Genomic DNA, 14,248 nt, shown 5'->3' on the forward strand with positions numbered 1-14,248 from the left:
TATCAAATACCAAATTATTTATTTATTTATACCAAATTCACACCAGCAAATTCTTAAACCAATTTCTAGTTCATTGTCTTTCGGTGTCAAACTGCAAATACACAATTGCAAGGCCATAAAACTGTATACATTTAACTCTCAAGCCGTATGCCATATTTATATATATTATTATAATAACAATAATGCAACGGCTCTATCTAGTTTCAAGAGAGTTTAAATTAATAAACATGAAGAAAAATAATGAACAATAATAATGATTATACAAATAAAAGGACAGACACTATCTTGGAAACATGTTTTTATTCCCATAACCAAGAAATAACCTTTACTTTTGCAGACATTATATTCATCACTCATTCTCTTTCAAATCTAATATTTAACCATATACTTATACTGTTTATCTATACATATGACCTTCCGTATACAATATACTTTATATAATTACAAAGTATGGAATTGAACGACAACTGCAGACAGGAGTGAGCTTGATTTAAGACTAATCGCTTTACTTTTTGTAACGTTTTACAGACCTAGAGCATGGAAGCTATGAAAGTTCTGAGTTTTAAATGTAATATTTCATCCTCAACATGTTTCAGCAGCTCTTCACCTTTAGTCCGGCCTCTTTGTTTGCTTACAGTTTCAGTTTTATTTAACTTCAGGTAGCATAATTGCAGCTATTACTTTATTAGCTTCCTGATGGGGTGTTGCATTTCGTCCATCACTTTTCCCTCATTACCTTTCAGCTCTCTCTACAGCTCTTTCTCTAATAAAAAATACTTAACATCTTCAGTAGCATTGCATAGACAATACTGAGACTTATTCTGAATGACAAATACAGCCCCTTATGCTACACATAGAAAAATAGTTTGTACAGTCAAATCACTTCAAATCAATATACAGATGAAGAAAAAGAACCTTCACTGTACTTCATTTCCCCAATCCCTCTGCCTCTCCTTCTCCTTCTCGCACTCTTTCTCCTTCTCTCGCCTCATGGTGGCTTTGGCAACAGCCTCGTCAAAACACATGCTGAGGGGACTGTTTCTGCTCGAGTCCCTCGTGGCGTTTTCCTCCCCGTCCCTCCTCCTTTCCCTCTCTCCTTTCTCCCCTCCCCAGAGTGTTGGCCTCTCCTTCCTCCCCCTGCCCTCATCTTCGCCGTCTCCCACCCAGACCTTGTCCTGCTCTGTTGGGACCCTCGCCGTGTTTTCTCTTTTATCTCTTTGCTGCTGCTGCTGTCGGAGTGTCAGGGCGGTGATTTTGCAGTGCTGCGGCTTCGGAGGCACGATCGGCACCGCTTTCGCTTGGTAAACCTTTGGATGTTTGGAGATGACCAGTTTCCTTCCTACTCCTCCTTGGCTGCTGTCACTTTCCTCACATTTTCTGCCCTCGTTGGATTCCCTCACATCACACCTGGCCTCTTTAACTTGTTTATCTACACTTGGCTGCGTTCTACGTTGCTCATCAGCTCTCTCTTTGTCATCGTTGTCTTTTTCTTTCTCTTTTGAAACCACTTCTTCTCTTTCGTGATGCTGTGCTTCGTCACTGATGGCAGGATTCCTGTGAATTGGGTCTTCTAGTTCACTTGTCTGTGGTAAGTTAGCCTCTTTTTCCTCAAACTCACGCTGCATCTCTGGGTCTGCGAGCTTTTCTTCAGTCGCCTCCGTTGATTCCTCCACTACCTCTACTCTGACTTCTGCTTTGTTTGTCTCTCCTTCGTCAACTTCCAACATTTCCTCTCCTGAAACCTTTGCTGCCGGCACTTCCTCGTCTCCAACTCTGACATCTTTGATCGTATCTCCCTCCCAAGCAAAACTTGCATCCATCCTCTCAACCTGCTTACTTTCCTCAACCTCTATCATTTCCCACATAACATCCTGAAGTTCAACACAAGTTTCCCTGCCTGTCTGCCAAATTGCACTATCCTGCTCTTTGTCACCGCCCTGCATCTTTTCTTCGTGTTTTTCTTCAGCCGTCACTTCATTGCCCTCCTCGGTGGATTCTTCCCACATGTTATCATCACTTTCTTTTATCCCCGGTACCATTTCTTGACATATGTCTTCTATCTCTTTGTTTACCTCACTGTCCTCTCCCTCATCATGGTCTCTCTCTTTTGTTGGCTGTTCTGTTGCACTTACAGGAAAGTCTCTGAACTCCTCTGAAGAAATGTCAACAGTGTCTTCCTGTGTAGCACGAGGAACTTCATGACAAGGTGGATAATCACTGTGATGATTGTCAAACATGTCCGCCTCTTCCTCCTCAATGTTCAGGTCGGCCACGGCGCTTGATTCATCATCGCTGGGCGGTGGACAGTCAGCGTAGCCGTAGGTTGATACCTCTGGAGGGAGAAGCTGTTCTTTGTCACTTTGAGAATCCTCCATGACATCTTCCTCTGTCGCTTTGCTGCGGATGAATGACAGATAGATATATTTAAGAAAGCAATATCCTGCTTTGGAAAACTGGTTTGTAAGGTTTGTAAAATTAAGTTCCAGTGAATTTTGATGATTTTATATTTATTCATTTATATGAGCTAAACCCACTGTGCAACAGGATGAGATCTACTGTTTGCATATTTCGTACGGACTTGACTTCATTTATGTCAATATTTGCAAATATTTGAATACTGGTTTGCTGTGCAATGGTCTTTATCACTACAAGCGACTCCTTTGACATCACATGTCTAACCTGATGTAAAAATCATGATTAAAGCAGCCTTAAATGTGCATTCTGTGATAAATACATATTGTGTTAAATGTCAAATAGGAATGAGTTTCACCTTTGTCTATTGTTTTCTGGTTGGTCTCTTCCCCGGTGATCTTCCTCTTCCTTCTTTGTTATCTCCTTTTCTCTCAGTCCATCTTCATCCCCTTTGTCTTTCACTTCCACCTGCTCCTGGTCTGCAGCAGTTGATTCTTTACATGCAGCAAATTCAACGTTCAGGGACTGGCATTCTCCGTCCTCAGAGCTCCTTGACTGGTGCACAGGAACCCCATCAAGAGTGCAGCTGTCCTGTTTATCAGTGTCCGTTTCTAAGGTCAAATCATCTAAAAAGAAGTCAGCGGGAAGGCTTTTTGCAAAGATGCTCTCATCATCCTCACTACTGTAATCATTATCATCACTGTCTTCCACTGCAGCCTCCTCTTCAGAGCAGGACTCCAGCGATCCGAAGACGGGTGAGGTCATGTGAGGCAAGCTGAGGGATTTAGTGTGTCGGTTTTGTGAGTCGATGCTGAGCGGCCTGTGTAGATTTAACTCTGTCTGGCTCTGGGCTGGTGTGTCGGGGCCTGGTTGCAGGTCCGCCTGCAGCTCTGCAGGAGCTTGCTCCATAAATTCATACTCGTCATCTGAGTGACCTGGAGGTTCAACGGAGAACTCGTTCACCTGAGAGGTGAAAAGAGACAGAAAAGTGGAAAAGAGTGCAAGGGAGAAAACTTTACATGTATCTTTTCCAACTTTAAATAGAGTTCAAAGCTCGTCTGTACTGTACAGATCAAGCAACACACAACACACCTGTTGGGGGACACTGCAGTCCATGTGGTCCAGGAAATCAAAGTTATCTTGAACGTAGCCAGACAGCTCCTGGTCGGCCTCCTCCACTTCTGTTGAATTGAGGACGTTGGAAGCATCGAACACACAGTCATCACCACGCTGAGTCGCCTCGGGCTGACAATCAACCGGCTTCACCACTTTCATGTCTGTGAATGAACCATGAAACGATCTTACATTATTTATTCATGTGGTATAGACAAAATAAACTCGTATGGTTATGAAATAGGTGAAATTACCCATGTATTCATCGACATCATTATCTCCCTCAGCGTTGGAGGTCTGCCTTTTGGCTCGTTGCTCTCTGGACACGCATGGACCTTCCACCACCAGCTCCGGCTTACATTCTTCTCTGACCTCCTCCCCTTTCTCCTCTTTCTTTTCTTTCCCTTCTTCCTCCCCACCACCACCCACCACCTCACTCCCTTCAGCATCCACGACCCCTCCCCCGTCTGTCCCTTTCCCCTTGGGCCTTTTCTCTTCTTCCTCAACCTTTCTGCTTTCTTCCACCTTCCTTTCCACTCCTCTGCTTTCCCTCCTCCCCGCCTTCCCTCGTCTCTCCTTACCTTCCACTCTATCTACTCCTTCTCTATCCCTGCCCCGGTGGATGACCCTGTCGCCCCCGCCCCCTTGCAGCACCCCTAATGCCAGGTTAGAGGTGATATGCAGGGGCACAGTAACCATGGTGGGCCCGGTGATGTGCATGGCTGCTCTTCGGCCTTTAGTGGAGAGCCCTGGGGATCTGGACTGTAGAGTATCGCTGTCTGAGAGTCCTAAACTTTCGGGGTCAAGGGACGTGTAGGTGCCCTGGGTCCCCGTACCCCCGCTCACTAACCCTGTTCCCCTGCGGTAGGTTACAGCGTATTCACTGCCACCTAACGCACCGGCGGATGCCGTGACCTCAGAGCCGGACTGGGGGGAGGGGGTGATGATGGGAGACATGTGGGTGGACGGAGGACGCTGGGCCGTATGTCTGGAACCTGGAAAAATACAGACAGATAAGACCAGAGGCGCAGTTTGACGGTTTACTGTTGTTAGCTGTTTAATCTGATGTAAAGGATGACTGGGAAAAACAAATGTAAACATTGTGATGCAGTTTATAGCTTTATTTTCAACCAAAATAAATAGTATGTATGAATAGAATAGTCCCAATGTTGATGATACAGAGTAACATGGACGTTGTTTATGTAAGGACATTTTGAGTATTTCAAATGTCCTTTTTAAATGATTGATTAGTCATTTTTAAACTCAGTCTGTAAAGAGTTAATTTAACTATTGTTGAAATATTCATTCATTGTTCTGATGAAATATGTTGGTAAATATGTGACAAGAGCAGCACCTTCATTTGGAAAGGGCGACGAGCTGAGGGAGTCCATGCTTCTCGCTGGTCTCAAAGCAGGCCTGTCTTTCTCTGGAACAAAGAAACAAGTATTTAGATCATCAGTGTTCAACAGAAATGTCAGAGAAGTGAGTAATCTTCCCCTGTACACAAGTATAAACTTGAATGAGAGGTTTTTACATATTGAATCTATTATTGTAGAATGTGGGGAAAATATAATAAACACATTGCAATCGATTTAAAAGGAAATTATCAAGGATAGGAGCGACTACCAGGACTAATAACCATGACGAGGTTTTGTACCTTTGGATGAGTGTTTGTGTTTCCGTCGTGGGTCATGGAATCGTCCTCCGATGTTGAAGATGGACATCCACTTCCTGCCTTTGAGAGATCCTTTCCTCCTGAACGAGACACAGAAAAGAAGTCTCAGGATCCTTTTTTTTCTAAGATTCAATGATGTAATATTATAATTGCAGCAAACTTAAATCAGGTTTAATATGAGATACGGGTCTCTCAACGCCTGCATGATGTCACTGTCATAAAATCTGTTTATTTTCCAAGCTGCAACAGTATGTACCAGCTGATAATGATTGACTTCTGTATGAAAAACTTCCCATCAACCACATCTGGCATAATAAATAAACGAGTCTCCTCACTTGTCAGTGCCTTCAATGATTGCGTGGTATGGTCTTATGGGTAGAGGACCGTCTCCTGGACTGATATGACCAAAGTGGGGGAAAGGATAAGTAGAAGTGGACTTGAAAAACCCTTCCTCCTGATTGGGCATTGGTGACGGGGAGGGGAGGGACTTCCTTCTCTCATCTGATTCACCTGAATACGGCAGAAGTAGGTCAGTAGTACAGTGTTGCACAGGTAAGTGTGTGTGTTCTCAGCTCGGTTCCAGACTTCTCACTTGCTGCTCAAATAGCTGCATTTCATACAGAATAAATGAAGTGAAACAATATTGAGTGTTATTATCATGCTGGTGTGTTACCTTGTTCAGGAAACAGCTGAGGGACATGTGTGAGGATGAACTCCACCACGATGGACTGAACCCGGACCTCCATGAAGGCTGCTGTACCGTTGAACCCAGACGCCTCAATGTCCTTTGACCTTAACATACAGATTCATTCATTCATTGAGGAAGAATGGAAGAAATTTAATCCATGTTGGAAGGGAAGAAGCAAGGACGAACACAAGTGAATAAATAAATGGAGAGAATGAATGAATGCCGAAAGAAATGAAGAAGGAAAGTGAAGGAAAATGAAGAAAGAAAACATGTAAAAATGTATAATATCGTCATATTAGGTCATTTGAATCATGTATAATTAGCTTATAGTGGGTAAACACATTGGAGAAACCAGCAAGGCTGGATTTCTATTTTTTAAAACGGCCCTTTTTAAACTCTTTTCCAATGAAAGTTGCTACCAGCACTAGCTCCAAAACCTAAATCTAGCGAGAAAGTCGCAGTCCATTCCGGCATCCCTCCAAAGCTACTCGCCAAAAATGAGTTCTTCATAACAAAGTTAAACAATGAGCATGGCTATTGTTAGTACTCACAGCTGTAAAGCTATAGCAGCATGTGGAAGACTGAGGCAGGTAGACAGGTCATATATATTATTAGAGTCCTGCGACAGCCACAGATAACATCTTTTTTCTGATTCATTGATGTATCAAAAACTTATTTTAAAATACATTACCCACCATAGCTTTAATGGCTAATAATTTACCCACAGCATGATTACAAATCAATCCTGAAACACAAACGGCTTTTGTGTATTTCCCTGCAGAGTCCGGGCAGATTGTGGCTCAGTATCTTGCTCATAGGAACCTCATCAGATATAGACCACACATATATTTTTATGCATAATAATGTCAGCAAACCTGAGCAGATTGGGGGCCCAGACGATGGCCAAGTTCCTGGAGTGCATGTTGGTCTCTGAGCAATATGAGGCCATTCTGACAAGATGGCGCATCAGAAACTCCAGAGTCCTGTCAGCAAGAAAGTGAAGCGTCAACGTCAATGAGTAAATAAAAGTAAAAGTAAACTGGCCAAATCATTTAGTTCTACATCAATTACCTTTTTAATTACCAAAATCATGTTGTACAGGGTTTCTCAGGACAAATGGCGTCGTGAGATCTATATGTATTTCTGTGGGTTTGCTTCCCAAAGCAAAAGTATAATTCCAAACCAAACCTTCTCCTACCTGGTTTCCTAAAGGTTGAGTCCCTATCTACGCATTCAGAGAGTTGACAAACTGAGCAAGAGGCAGGCAGCAGGTGCATGCCCCTATTCTTCCTAAATAGTGTGACTTTGTATGTGAGTGTATCCACTGGATGGTATAACTCTCTATAGTATAAAAAGACAGTTTTTTTATGTATATGTATGTATAAAAGAGGCTTTTAGATTGTAACACTGGACTCTACCTGTGATGTGGTGGTGGTAGTTCCTTCAGCACATCTCTGATCTTTACCAGCCTCTCCTCCTCCAGCTGGATGGCCACAGCCTCCTGTAACACAGAGGTGACTCTGAATCAATAAGTAAGTACAATTTATCAACTTAATTCAAATTAAATTGATGATTTATATACACCATAAATGAATTGGCAGGGAAGGTGCTTTACAGAGGTGGGACCAATTCATTGTTTTGCAAGTCACAAGTCTCAAGTGGTTGGACTCAAGTCCCAAGTCTTAACCTTTGTCATAATGCGCTCTTCATCAAATGTGATGCCATTTGCCACTTCATCTGTAATGTTTGACTCAGACGTATTGCATACTCAATACTCATTTTGGGTTTTAGTTCTTGTGTGCAGACAAAATAATCTTGGGTGTAATTGTTTTCAGCTGCCGCTAACGTAACGTTCAAATTTACGTAACAGATTGGTTTAAACAAAGTGGATCTGGGGACTTAAGTGTCAACTTGCTGGGAATGACTAGTGTAAACGTTAGTAGATTCAGGAAATGAAATAATTGGATTCTGTAATTGTTGGGCTTAGAGGAAGGTATGAAGTCCAACTAGAGTCATGGGTCACTAGTTTTACAGTCCAAGTCTTTTTTGAATTTGTCAAGTTGAGTCTAAAGTCATCAAATTTGTGACTCGAGTGTGACAGGAGTCAACACCTCTGGTACTTTATACCCCTGTGATCAGTCCTATACACTAGGTGGTGGTGGTGGTGGTGTGAAATGTCTGAGCTACTCACAGCAAACTTGTCATAGAGCTGGTATGTGAGCAGAGGGTTTGGCAGCTCTCTGAAATAAGCTTTACACAGAGAGCTGACACAGTGGATGTCCTGCAGGTACAGATCCTTGTTCAGATCTGGACTCCCGTCGCTCTCAAATTCCCCCCTGTTTGCATGCACACATGGATTCAATTTATATCAAGACATTAAACAGGCGTCATTACAACTTTGCTGCATTATACATTTACAGATATAGTGTCAAAGAAACTTACCTCAGTTTCTGTATGTTGGACGACACTCCAGACAACCTGTAGATGCCGTCCACGACTCCATGTTTCTCAACATACTCACTGCAGCATTGCAAGACCTGAGGAACTGTGCGAGGCGATAAATTAATGAAATTATCAATATCATATTATGCAAAATGTTCAATTTGTTAACTTGGAACATACACATGCAGTTGTTGTGTATTTTGTCTGCATGTTTCTCTTTGTTTCATTCGTTATCAGTTCTTCTTTTATTCTACATTGACACCTAGTTGTGATTGAAACGTCATGTTTATGTAGAATAAAAGAAGCCCTGGGGATTGATTGATAATAATTTATTGATGTGCATGTACCGCATTGTGATTGCCAAATATGTCAAGTACAAAACACATCGTACAAATATGTTTTAGCATTAGCGGTGCAACGGTTCAACAAGCCCGCAGTTCAGTTTCTTTTGTGTTTTTTGGGTCACGCTTTCAGTTTGGTTTCTTTTGCACATTAGTGAGAAGAAAAACGTGTTTGAACTAGAAAATATCTAAATAAATAGATAGATTTATTGATTGATTAATAGTAATGAATGATACTTCCATGGTATATGAAGTCATAACACTGGCAGGCTACTTAATGGTCCTCTTCTATCTCTCTGGCATAGAGAGATAGAATCCGCCTGCTAAGTTAGCAGGCGGATTAGATGCTGGTTCAACGGTTCAACAAGTCCATGGTTCGGTTTGTTTGTCATTGAGCGGTTCGTCAGTTCGGTTTTGCATCTCTAATCATCATCACATCATAACATGTTCAAAGCGTGGCGTATATGAGTACTGTATCAAATCATGTAAGACAATTTAATAGATACATTTTTTTATAACATAAATGATTTTGGGAAACTATTTTTGCCAGAAATATCCAAACAACTATGTTATGGATTGCTCTAAAATGTCGCACAGACATTCATGGTCCACAGAGGATGAATTACACACTTTGGTGATCCTCTGACATTTCCTCCTGCGTCACCATGAGGTTCCATTTGTGGTTTTGTGGAGCCAAATGTCTCAACAACTACTGAATGGATTGCTACAGACATTCCTGTTCCCCTCATCATGAATTGTAATAAGTCTAATGATCCTCTGACTTTTCATCTTGCGCTCTCATCAGTTCAACTTTTCAATTTGTCCAATACTTGTTCATGGGCACACACCCACAAAACTAAAGACATTCCCATCAGCCTCAGCTGTGCTTTGTCTTTAGTGCTAATTGGTAAATGTTAGCATGCTAACACGCTGAACTAGGGTTGTGAACATGGTAAACATTTCACCTGCTTAACATCAAAATGTTAACATTGTCATTGCGAGAGTGTTAGCATGCTGACACACATTAGCATTTAGCTCAAAGCACAGCCTCACAGAGCCGCTAGCATGGCTGCAGACTCTTGTTACTAAAAGAAAATGAATTGGCAATCTATAAACATTGTTATAGATTGGTAAGGGCTATTTTCACAATTCAAATTGCAAACAAATTAATAGACGTTTCAATTGCAGTTGGAATATTAAATATATGTTCAGCCACATATAAACGTCAAAAGTCAAGAAAACCATCTTGCCTTAAGATTTGATGGAGTATTGAGAAGGATAACATCAGTAAGCTGTGAGTGATTTGAACATATTGACCGAGGGAAAAACATAGCTGAGAACATAAAACTCTTTGAAAGGTCTCCTCAATTTAGGACCGTGTAATATGTACTCACAAGACCAAGAGCATTTAAGTAGACCTGGTGTGGTTCATGGTGTGTGGTTTGAGTCTTAACAAAGAAATAATTGAACAAGCACAAAAATAGGCATATAGGTGAGTCCTTTTTTGGCCTCATAACTGCAAAATGAGAAACCAAGCATTTTAAAAACATGACAAATGTTCTGACCACATAGGATGAGAAACTGACAAAAAGCTGTCGACAGTCAGTCCTGTTCAATGATTCTTCTACCAACTGTAGGGTGACGTTTAGAGGATGTCGTTTGTGGTTTTGAAATATTCACAAAAACAGATTGAGTGACACTTCTATCCTATCAGATTGAATAAGGATATCAATCCATACACACATTTTTACATCAACATTGCATGGTTATTTGGGCGACACTGTTGTTTCTGGTGACGTAAGATGCACATTCATTGCTATTTTCCTGTACATATATGTGTTTAGTGTGTATTGTGACGTGTCTGTCATGAAAGTGGTTACAGAAATAAGTCTGTTCACTTACTCTCTTGAGAGGAGGCGGTCAGGTGCTCCAGCAGATCACATCCAAACACCTTCTCCTTGTTCCCTCCTTTTCTCCGAACTCTCCGCATCTCTTCCTGTCTGCTGATCCACCTTCACATTCAGACCCGCCCGAGCTGCTCCGTTTCTGACCGTCAGACCGACTGAGTGTCTGTGCGGCTGCCGGATGTGTTGCCCAACTCGGTTAATGTGACACTGACTTTGTAGAAGGTGCTGCACATGTCACAGATTTGACCGTGCGGCTGCTTCTGTTTCCTTTGCCTCAGTGCATGTTGTTGGCTGCAGGTTGTTTCCTCTGTAAGCTGCGTTGCATTGGAGTTGATGTGTCAAAGCTTGAGTGTTAGGACATACTTTGGTTTATCTTCCACCCTGCAAAAGCACAAATAACAAAAGTTTCTTTGAGCAGACAACAATCTCCCCCAAAATCAAACAACAAATTGCACTGAATCCTCAGCGTGCAAATGTGGCTCTCCACTTCCCCCTGATGCACTCAATCTATTTTTTCGAATGAAAGGCCACACCCTTGTCTCTGTACTTCTCCTATTCAGTGAAGTGAGCCTCTGAATGTTTCACTTTAATCACAACCATAAAGTCTCTCTGTGCTGGCGGACCCACCAAAACCTCCACACTTGAGGACTGAGCCCAACACGGGCCTGGTCTGTCCTCTCTGCCCACATGTTACGGCCATTGCGGCCTCCTTTCTTTTTTTTTTTTTCCAACTGCAGCGGAAGTCAAGCACTCTTTACGCCTGAACATATAGACTCTTACAGACATTCATACTCACTCCCCACTGCCTCCATCTTCCTGACACCTGCCACTGCTATCCTTTTCTCCACCATCCCTGCCTGTCTGTCTACTTTTTACGAAAGAGTCTCAGTGTAGAAATGTGAGGAAATAAAACGTTAAAAAGCGAGTGTTCCTACCTTCACTCTGCAGCGGCACACAAGTAGCAGCATAAAATGATGACGCAAGAAACCACTAAACTTCCCCTGTCAACTTCCTGAGTGTCTCTCCTTCTCTTGTGCTTTCTCTCTGTATGTGGCCCACAGTTTCTCCGCCTCTGCTGACTGAGTAGGGAAATCAGTTTAGTGTATCTGTACGATGCATCTATTTCCCCTTATGTGTCGTATTTGTCTCCCCGTGTAGACCGAGCTGCATGTGTGCTTGTTCCCCTCACAGTGAGAAATGGACAATAAGTGCACGTATGAGACAAGTTCAACTAATTTCAGCCAATTTCCTTTGACTGTGTCAGTTGAACATCAATGCTACATGCCAATACAAACCCCTACACACAGAGCCCCAGTGAGTACTGTAGAAGTACCACAAAGTACAACAAAGGCTTAGAAAGTACTAGTACAATCACCACAAATGATTGCTACAAATTATTACGAAGATTAACTATCCTGAAAATCCAGAAATCATGCCACAACAAAAACTAAAATGACCACAAATAAACCACAAATTAGCACAAATGACTGTCAAACAGTAACACATAGTGCAGCAATCACTAAAATTGACTGGAAACAACCAGGAAGCATATCCAACCTGCATAGAAATACCAAATTAGTAGATAGAACCACAGAGAATATGGATCGGCTTGGCCCAAAGTATCAAGAGTTTCCACAGAGTACTACTAAGGAACGCAAAAATGGCCCTCGTTGAAATATTCAAAAGTACTAAAATAACCACAAATTACAACAAATTACTAAAATAATACCACAATGTAAACATACTACAAGTAAATGTGTATTTAAAATGTTTGTATCAGCAACAAAATCAACTCGTGGTTGTTATGTAGTGGAGTGGAAGTATAAAGCAGCATAAAATAAGCACCTCAAAATTGTGCTTAAGCACAGTACTAAATGCGTCTAGTTATATTCCACGGTTGTGTTTGAGATATTCAGTAAGAATGAAATACCTGGATATTAATTGGTTGTTAGGGTACTATGCAATATTGTATGGAATTGAATGCTAATAATGTATTATAACATACAATACTGTAGTTTTTGTAATAGTCTGTGATACTGTAGTACTGTGTCTCTGGTAGTTTGTGGCAGTACCAGTTGCCTGGGTCTTTCCTCAACAGAGGTCATGAACCCCCTGTTTAGAAATGGTCACAAATGGCGTTATTAAGGGATAATAAATAATTTACCAGTGTTTTATAGAGCTATTTAAGCCATTAATAAGAGCAAAATTTGATTTGCCAGGTTGTGAAAAATCCCTTTGTCTGGTGTTTATACCTAGATATCTATCTAATAATGCAGATGTAAACTTTGGTAATCCATTAAAACATGCTTGTGGGTTTCACACTTTCTAATATGTCATTAAGGCAATATGCTAATAAATGTCTTTTGGTCCGAATTCTCCAGAACTAGAGTGCATTATTTTCACTATTACTGGCTTGTAACTGATCTATACACAATTAATAAATGAGTTATTAAATTGCAACATATAAACACTTAAAAGGGGTGACTTACTAGAGAGTGGTAGAGAGAATACACTGAATGTCTGCTCCTCCCTGACACACCACCACATATCTAAATATTGGCATAATACTCATTACATTGATGAGATGTATCGCTTAATATAAGCGTATTAATTACACTTTGATCATGCTCGAGTATGTAGTTCGTAAAATCATGAAAAATAATGTTTTATACTTGGACACTATTTTAAGTAATTTTTGTTGTTTCATAACAAGAAAATACAAGTAGTCTTAGCAACTTTGCAAATGTCTTTTATCACCTGGATTCACCGAGTGGAGCGTAAATTCTGACTTCCGCCGCTGAAGAGTGCGGAAATATTTGAGTATTTACGGTAATACAACAAGTGACGCTATAACGGTAATCTCGTTGTAGATTCCAGGACGTCCCTAAGAGGCGGAAGTAACGATAACTTACAACACTGTTAACATTAAGAAAGTACATAAACATTTCCCAACTTGTGTTGGTTTCATGTAGCCGAATGCGTTGAAGTATATTCGTTAAAAATGTATTCTTTGTGTGACTAAACCAGAGAGGGAGTGCGACCGCCCGTGCGAACAAAGCGGTAAAACAAAACGAGCGTCTCTCTCCTCCCAACCATCGCCGGAAGAAATTTGCAGCTCAAGTGCAACACAGTAGCACCCACTCCTCCGACCAGCCATTTGTGTACATTCTCCCTCTGAAAGTGAGCGATATACAGACGCGTACAGGAGAATATATTTATTTTGTATTTGAATAAGAAGCGGAAGTCGGCGTTCAACAATGGAGAACAGCGGCTTCCAGAGCCAGCTGCTGTCCGTCATGGAGGTCCTGGCCAAGGCGGCCGTGGCGGAGATAAACCGGAGTGTGGATGTCAGCTGCGCGGTGCTCCGGCTGGAGGTGAGCCAGAGCCGGCGGGACATCGACCTGCTGCAGAGGAAGTGTGAGGGGATGGAGGCAGAGCTGAGGAGGACCCGGAGGAGAGCCAGGAGGAAAGGTGAGCTTTTTTTAATGTCCTGGTGTTCAAAAATCATCTGTAGTTCCTGCTGATAAAATGTGTTTTTATTCTTCTTCTTTAGTGTTTTATCCTCCTGCAGCAGAGAGATTCTCTCCTTTAGTCAAAGTAGTGCTGAACAAAGAGAGCACAGGCTGGGAGGCTGAGGCTCAAAATCAACCCCAGCAGGTATGAATACTAC

General features: G+C 41.7%; 1 protein-coding gene across 1 annotated transcript; it reads right to left on the minus strand.

The window, feature by feature from the left end:
- Positions 1-180: 180 nt before the first annotated feature.
- On the minus strand, positions 181-11,593 carry LOC116396261 (rho GTPase-activating protein 30). The gene is made up of 14 exons (XM_031870763.1): positions 11,514-11,593; positions 10,574-10,959; positions 8,331-8,433; positions 8,080-8,224; positions 7,307-7,389; positions 6,764-6,871; positions 5,874-5,992; positions 5,536-5,710; positions 5,183-5,280; positions 4,880-4,951; positions 3,780-4,520; positions 3,505-3,689; positions 2,771-3,375; positions 181-2,397 (listed from the first exon to the last, which is right to left on the minus strand). The coding sequence occupies exons 2-14, from the start codon at positions 10,659-10,661 to the stop codon at positions 918-920; spliced, it is 4,002 nt and encodes a 1,333-aa protein (XP_031726623.1). The 5' UTR covers positions 10,662-10,959; positions 11,514-11,593; the 3' UTR covers positions 181-917.
- Between the last annotated feature and the right edge of the window lie 2,655 nt (positions 11,594-14,248).

This window comes from Anarrhichthys ocellatus, unplaced genomic scaffold (assembly GCF_004355925.1).
Source record: "Anarrhichthys ocellatus isolate YVR2014 unplaced genomic scaffold, GSC_Weel_1.0 scaffold54, whole genome shotgun sequence".
NCBI classification, from domain to species: Eukaryota; Metazoa; Chordata; class Actinopteri; order Perciformes; family Anarhichadidae; genus Anarrhichthys; species Anarrhichthys ocellatus.